This window comes from Vigna umbellata, chromosome 7 (assembly GCF_029865625.1).
Source record: "Vigna umbellata cultivar VRB3 chromosome 7, Vumbellata_1.0, whole genome shotgun sequence".
NCBI lineage: Eukaryota > Viridiplantae > Streptophyta > Magnoliopsida > Fabales > Fabaceae > Vigna > Vigna umbellata.
The window spans coordinates 41,870,265-41,877,624 of record NC_142171.1 but is presented as its reverse complement, the minus strand read 5'-3'; the positions used below and the strand labels follow the sequence as shown (position 1 = coordinate 41,877,624).

General features: G+C 34.9%; 2 protein-coding genes across 5 annotated transcripts; one reads left to right on the top strand and one right to left on the bottom strand.

The window, feature by feature from the left end:
• Positions 1-405: 405 nt before the first annotated feature.
• LOC124840858 (uncharacterized) lies at positions 406-4,961 on the top strand. 4 transcript variants are annotated; one of them, XM_047316989.2, is made up of 8 exons: positions 410-671; positions 766-873; positions 947-1,077; positions 2,181-2,281; positions 2,785-2,844; positions 3,625-3,780; positions 4,054-4,172; positions 4,656-4,961. In XM_047316989.2, exons 1-6 carry the CDS (start codon positions 482-484, stop codon positions 3,707-3,709), a joined length of 675 nt encoding a protein of 224 aa, XP_047172945.1. In that variant the 5' UTR covers positions 410-481; the 3' UTR covers positions 3,710-3,780; positions 4,054-4,172; positions 4,656-4,961. The 4 variants fall into 4 exon arrangements, with proteins under 4 accessions (XP_087950053.1, XP_047172945.1, XP_087950052.1 ...); XM_088093926.1 differs by lacking the exon at positions 4,054-4,172; XM_047316988.2 differs by lacking the exon at positions 4,656-4,961 and having other exon boundaries at positions 4,054-4,249.
• A 320-nt stretch (positions 4,962-5,281) lies between these two features.
• Positions 5,282-7,142, bottom strand: LOC124840856 (uncharacterized). Its single transcript, XM_047316987.2, has 2 exons — positions 6,651-7,142; positions 5,282-6,152 (listed from the first exon to the last, which is right to left on the bottom strand). The coding sequence occupies exons 1-2, from the start codon at positions 7,030-7,032 to the stop codon at positions 5,500-5,502; spliced, it is 1,035 nt and encodes a 344-aa protein (XP_047172943.1). The 5' UTR covers positions 7,033-7,142; the 3' UTR covers positions 5,282-5,499.
• Between the last annotated feature and the right edge of the window lie 218 nt (positions 7,143-7,360).

The window sequence follows — 7,360 nt, the reverse complement described above, 5'->3', positions numbered from 1 at the left end:
ATAATTATAATAGTAAATATAAATATTTTTTTTATATTTATTATATGTAAATTATATTTATTTTGTAGGTAATAGTTTATTATAGATAGTTATTTTAGTTTGAAAATAATTAAATTTAAAACTGATTATTTAATAAAAATAAATTTTAAAAAATGTATAATTGACTATTTTTATTTATATAATGGTATAGAAGTATAAATTACCTCTAAAAAAAGTCTTTTGGCAAATATCAAATATTTAAATATAACAAATTATCTTAAAAAAAATTAAATCAAACAGAGAAAAGAGAGTAAAATATACTAAATTAAAAAAAATCATTAAAATGGGTTAGAATATGACAAGTAACACTTTCCCTAGATATATATGTTTATTATATCGCAAAGAAAAAAAAAATATTAATTTCCCCTTATAGGTTGGTATGAAAATTGTGCAGAGTAAGAAAGAAGAAACAATTCGACCTGGAAACAAGTGAGCAAAAACAATGCCATTGCCAACTGTCGTTTCCCCTATTTCTTCTTTTTCTGGCGTACTTTTATCCACTGTCACGGCGCGCGCTACACTCCCTCCAAAATGCACCGTTTCCCCTTCCTCTGTTCTCTCTCGCAGAGACATCGCTCTGCTGTCCTTCCTCGCTCTCTCTCCACCTGCCTCCGCCATTGAATTTGGCATCTGTAGGCACCACTCTTCTTCTACTTACTTCCCCAGCTACATTCGCTGCTTCTCGTCGCATTCGCGAAAACCCTAATTCTTGAAATTGTTGTGCAGCAGGACCGAAGAATTGGCTGAAAGAGCAAAAACGGAAGGCCTCCAAGTTCCTGTTGGCCCCCGTGGATGCTTCCCGCCAAATCCTTCGCTCTGCCTATCTCACGCTCAGTACGTTTTTTTCCCTCTTCTCGCTTGCAATGCTTCTTAGCTTGACCAGGTTTCGATTTGGTTCCATTTGCAGCGAAAACCGACGCTGCTTATACGGATGAGGATTTGGAGCAGATTCAGCAGCTGTTTATATCTGCTGCTAGGGACTGCGTACCACAGGACCGGAATTCTTTCGTCACTTTCCAAGCCAAGAGCGGAGTAGAGGTTTGTGTTCGCCTTCTAATGGCTTGCATAATTCAAATGCCTCGCATGTTTCACTGATTATTAGGGTTTCGATGGCATAATAGAAAAATAGTAATCAACGACGGTAATTGAGTGTCAATTATCAAAATGTTTTCAAATTCAAATTACCGATCACTCGATTTTTGTAAATAAAATAATTTACTGGAAAAATGTGATTTTGTTTTTTTTTTCTTTTTTTGTAAAACGTGGTTTTAATCCTTAACTTTTAAATTGAGAAATTATATCTCATAGTTTTCACTTATTTTAAGATGTTGGTGGTGGACCGATCTATCAATTTGAAAGCATAGAGAACAAAGTAATGCTTGAGATTGAAAAAACACAGAGACTAAAACCACATATTCCCCATATTATATTTATCCAATCACGAATGGCTAATATGAAGTTTGGTATTCCCTTCTCATTTAAAAAGTTTCATAGGCATGCATTATTATCCACCAGTAAAATATCCTATTTAATATTATTTTTAGAGCAATTATCTAAAAGTAAATGCTTATCATGCATGTTAATCAGTTATAATTTAAAAAAATTTATGCTATCAGTAAATATACTGTTTTTTTTTTCTATTTTAAAATCATATCTAGAATATTATTTCATTGATTGCCGGTGTTAATATATTTATATTGTAAAATCAAATTATCAGTGATAGGTTTCTTGTGCAATACAGGACATTTCTTTTAGCATTATTTTATACTGTTGAAAGGGGACTTTAATATTGTTTGGTGAAGGATAGAAATGGATAGGATGAAAATAGTTGGTGGAGTAGAAAGAGATGACAACTAACGTATAAATTAAAGGCGTTTGGTTGAAGAAAAATAGAGAGTAGATAAGGAGAGGGTTGAAGAGAAATAGAGAGTAGATAAGGAAAGAGATGAACAGCAATAGGTTAAAATTATTTCTTCTTTCTTCTCCCACCAAAGCCTCACTATTATTTCCATCCCTGTTCTTCTCCTCTGGGAATTTTATTTTGTTTGTGGTCCCTATCCCCAAACAAGCATGCTAGCTCAAGTACAAGAATCATTTGGACAGAGACATAATTAGCCTACACTGTCCCTTTTTTTGCGCAGGTGTGCACATTTCGGTTAATTGTGAAGAACGCTGCTTCGTTGCTTGGAAATAAGGATCCTGTAAAGTTGAAAGCTGAAGCTTTGCTAGATAATCTTATAAGGTATCCAATTTCCAGCATTGGTGTGCTGTAGTTTACTGCACCAACTTGTGGCTCGTAAAATTCTCTTATAATATTTATTAATTATTTAATTTCTAGGGGATTATTTACTGGGCATTCTAGCATTCTAGCTTTATCGTGCTTGTAAAAGAGACTGTTTTTGTGTAAATGGTCATAGATTCATACTTTCAGTTATGAATATTATTAAGAGGCTTTGTTGTGTCATGATAACTGATAGAAATGTAACAGACATTCACGAACCTTCACCTATTAGCTCAAGGTTTTAGGAGAATAAGTTTTGTATGATATCAGAACCTTTGAGTCCCAAGTGTCTCAATGGTCCTTGTCTCTCCAATTTGTTATGTCTTCTTCCAGAAGCATTGTTTTACACACTTCTTTTGTCCTCCATGTTAATATTCCTTTGAGATCAAAATCCATGATGTTTACCTAATTTGATTACATCTAAAGGGGAATATTTTTTACCACATTGCTTCTTAAAAATGCAGATCTTTCGCCACTATCAGTGGGATGGCAAGTGAAACCAACATTCAACTTGCATCAGATAGGTATATTTGCTGTAGTAGTTGCTTGCAGGAATATCTTTTAGGGAGATTTTTTATTTCAAGAAATTCTCTATGCTATTTGTGAAGAATTGAACCTAGTTCATTGCAAGCCCACCCCCAGAATCTTAGTATTGATTACTAATGAATAATCTTCACTTTACTTTTTGTTACAATTTATTTCATGTTAAGCCTAATTTATATTTTTTTATTGGCTTTGTGTACAAAAAATGAGAACTAGGAATTGTTTGAGAAGTGCTTGGTTTCTGAAAAGCAGTAGTTAAGCTGCTGCAATGTTCCGAACCATAGGTTTGATTTATTTGTGGATCTTTCTTAAGATTTATTCTTCTGTTTTGAACAACTCAGATAATATATTATTGCAATTGATTGAAAGGGGCTTCATCCAAAGTTTTCACTGGACTTTTATTGCCTCTCTTTAACTGTTTGTTTATTAATGTTTGGAAGGATCTATCTATTTGTTTGTATAAAATTATAAAATCTCTTTAACTGGTTCTTTATTAATGCTTGCAAGGATCTATCTATTTTGGATTAAATTATAATAGTGTTGCTATATATATATATATATATATATATATATATATATATTTTCTTCATGATTTGCTGTCAGTTTTGGTTTCTTTTTTTTTTCTAGCCTCTTCAAGTATTAAAGAGACGGAGGTTTATCTTTCAAAGTTATTGTTGCTTGTTTTAATTTTATTATTCGGGTGCTTATCACCTGATTATTGTATCAATGGATTGTGCCTAAAATCCTTCTTTTTCCCCCAGAGAAAAGATAGCGGATGCTGTATCAGATACCATATCTGATCTCGACAAATTTGAGCAGGGAATTACGGATTGCCTTGAAAGTTGAAACCTAACTGTAAAGAATAGCCTATCCTACTTTTTTTGATGTGGAAAGTTGATCCTTAAAAAATCACGCAAGTATGTGCTTCTGTCTTTTTCTAAGTGCTTACTTTCCTTTGATTTTTTTTTAAAATTTTTTTAGTTACTATCTACCATAACGAAAAAGGTTGGCCGTATCTATAGTTTTAAGCTTCTTTAACAGATTGCACTTTCAAAACGAAAAATGGTAGTGTATAATTTCATCAACAAATAGACCTGAATCTTGTTTTGACTCTAAACTGTTTCACCACCGTACTGTCTGAACTAGGCTTTGGGTTTATGCCTTTGCTAAAACGTTCACTTGTTTTTCAGGGAGCTTATTGGTGTAATAACCAATTTTCTGGTATCACCGGTTTGCTGACTACCGAGAATACCAAAATATGATTTTGCCGTACTTTAAAATACTTATTTGTTTTCTCAATCTGAAATCTGTAAGCACTCTGTCAATAATCATATGATATTCTTTTTCAATGCATTCAATCCTCTGAATCGTTTTATAGAGGAAATACGCATGCTCTTAATAGCTTTATCGTTTTGATATTACGGGATGTGTTCATAATTTGACATACTGAATATGCATTTGCTAGGATGTTCTGAAATTATTTCTTAAAATCAGCCAAAAAAATATGAGCGATTTACATCTTAAACTATGGCTGTTTCCCTTTTTGTTTGGAACTGTGAAGGGAATGTCCTGCTCTAAACAAAGGATCAAATAAATTCATACGATACGGGAACGGTTATCACTCCAATTAGGATTCTAAATGTTACAATATTTTAAATGATATATTGTGATTTTAGCTGGAAGTATTGTTTGCTGATCGATGCTATCTTTCTGTAATGGTACGTTATTTAGAGAAAATGTGCTATATTCTCTGTTGAGTCATTTCTTTTTCTTTTTGATGTTTTCTGTCCAGTTGTCATCAGTTTATAGATACTCTCCTCCAATCCAAGATACAAAATACAAGATGCGTATCTGCCTTCTTGAAAGAGACTGCTATTTTAATGAGGGAGAGGTTGTGGTTGCTGAAGATTTTTGTGTACCTTCAAACTGAATGGAGAAAAGTAATAAATGCTTTTTTCTAAATGGGACAACCCGCCTCCCCCATATCTTGGAAACTGCCAAATCAAGACAATAGTAGACATCTACTTCACATAACTCATTTGGTGATAATTTCTTTCAGAGTTTACTTTTATTTATTTATAATCAGGTAATATCACAACATATGTAGTAGGCATTTTTTTTTATGATACTAAAAAACAGTTAGAAATGTGATGAATAAAATATAACAATTGAATTTTAGAATTAAAATGATTGTCAGTTTTTTATTTAAAAAAAAAAATTGCTCTGAACATTATTTATTTGTTGTTTCAATTTTGTTGAGTGAAAAATCGGATTTTGATTTGGGGCTGGAGTAATTGACTGGGTGTATTTGCTAAATAGTAATACCAAATATGGATATTAATAACTGCATTATTTATTTACCAGCAATATTTTCATCATTTTACGCCTAGAAGAGAGTTGAATTCTTCCAACAAGAACTGGAAAGAGAAAAAAAAGGCAGAATTAATTTACCTGGGTCGCCGACTGCGTAGAACATAAATTATAGGAGCGACGTCATATATGGGCCAACAATTGTTGGGCGAATTTGCAAATAAAAATGTGATACCTACTTCCCATGTGCTAATTGTACAATACAATTAATGAGGATACATCTCCACAAGATTATTGGACGTGAATCTGGGACAGGGTTATACATATCAAGACTGAGTGTTTGGTCCATTATGTGAAACATTTTGATCAGGTGAACCAGAAGCTTCCACCAAGTACAATCGGCAGCATGGCTTTCCATCGTCTGGATTGGTTTGTAGCGATCTGGGCAAACTGAGGAGCCTGTTGAAGAGATTTAATGGATCATTTAAGAGACCAAAATGGGCATCTGGGTCTCCAATTTGTGAAAGTTTTACATTAGTGAACCCTAGGGATGGCAATAGATGGTCTGGCCAATCGCTGTAAAATTGGAAGACTGAATTGGATAGAGTGGTTGATGGCTTATTCATGAAGTCTGCTAAAAGGACTGTGTGTGCTAACGCGCATTTGTTAGCCAAAATTCTCAGCACTTGCATGGCTTGGGATTGGGTGAGGTAGTAGATGATACCTTCTAGAATCCAAACAGTGCTCTTTTGAGGTATGTATCCCGCAGTCTCAAGCTTTTCCATCCAGTCATTTTCTCTTATGTCGGCTGCTACTCTGGTTAAGGATTTGGCTTTGGACATAATATGTTGCGAGTCGTACGCTGAGTCCGCAGCCGCTTGTAAAATAGTGGTCTTTACATCCAACACTCCTGAAAAGTCCACCTCATACACATCACTGTCCTTCAAGCAACTCAAACGATATGCTCTCGTGTCCATTCCTACATTAAAACTTCCAACTTTATCAATATATAGTTTTTGTACCAAAAAGTTACGAGTATATATAACTGCTAGGGTAAATATAATGCTATAGGCATGGACAGTTACATCTAATTTCTGAAGAATATGGACAGATGCACTGGATTGTGATGTCATTGATTATGTTTAGCTGATGGCTAGATAGACTGTGGTCCAAAAAAATGTTAGTAATGATATAAGAATTGGTTTGCCAAAATCAAGGAGGTGTCCTTTATATATCTTGTAACGTGATCTTGAGGGCGTTGGTAGTTTCACTCAAACGTTCTTTTAGCCTAATGCTATTATTTTCTGAGAGGCAATAAACTCGCACAGTCACATTTGACCAACATAATTAATTACTTATTCTGAGTTAACCTGCTAGTTAACTGATCAGTTACGGCTACCAATATTAATAAAAAAAAAAAAAAGCGATGAAAGCTGTTAAGAAGACAAAATTAAATGAATGGCTGATGTGGACAAACCTGCGCCAAGGAGAACAACCTGAGCTGCTCTGGCAGTTGGGGAATTGAGGGCATCTTCTAGCCTAGAATCAAACCAGAGGGTTCGTACTGCAAGAATGACTCCAGAAATTTCACGAGCATTGTTGAGGCGGTCGTTCTTGATCTTTTCATGGAGGTTTCTCAAGTAAGTCTCCCCTGCCAGTAAATCAGCGAGTGGATCATGGATGGCATGTTTCCACAGAGCCCTTCCCGCAGCAGTTTGGCAAGCTGACCTCTTAAGGAAATCCCATTCTTTTTCAATCGTTGCATGGATTTCTCTTACAGCATCACTGTTGAGCAAGTCTGGAAGCTTCAGCTCTTGCCACGCTTGGTCCTCGGGCAACCCATTCACTTTATCTGACATGGTTCTTGCGTGTTACACAAAAACAAGGGATTAAGAGGAGCTTGTGAAGAAGATAATGCATTTTATTTATATATAGCGAAGTTTAAAGATTTTGGGGGTAGAGATAAGGAAAAGAGAACCACACACAATAAGGGATGCCTCAGCTTCTTGGTTTAGTGAAAGGCAAGGTAAGAATGCAGTCCACGACTACCACAACTGCATAACCCGACCCTTTCTCTCCCTCGCCTGTCATTTTTCAAACGCAAAAGTGACATTCTGTGGTTCCCACTAATTACGACCACTGCCACATGTGCCTGCCTCAACTTGGATAACAACAAAATAACTATTC

Bases quoted from the DNA above. Each gene is read 5' to 3' on its own strand.
- LOC124840858 (XM_088093926.1), top strand. From the start codon at position 482: ATGCCATTGCCAACTGTCGTTTCCCCTATTTCTTCTTTTTCTGGCGTA. The intron at 874-946 runs GTACGTTTTTTT...TTCCATTTGCAG, and splicing joins CTCTGCCTATCTCACGCTCA to CGAAAACCGACGCTGCTTAT. The intron at 2,282-2,784 runs GTATCCAATTTC...TTAAAAATGCAG, and splicing joins TTGCTAGATAATCTTATAAG to ATCTTTCGCCACTATCAGTG.
- LOC124840856 (XM_047316987.2), bottom strand. From the start codon at position 7,032: ATGTCAGATAAAGTGAATGGGTTGCCCGAGGACCAAGCGTGGCAAGAG. The intron at 6,153-6,650 runs GTTTGTCCACAT...GTTTTAATGTAG, and splicing joins GGTTGTTCTCCTTGGCGCAG to GAATGGACACGAGAGCATAT.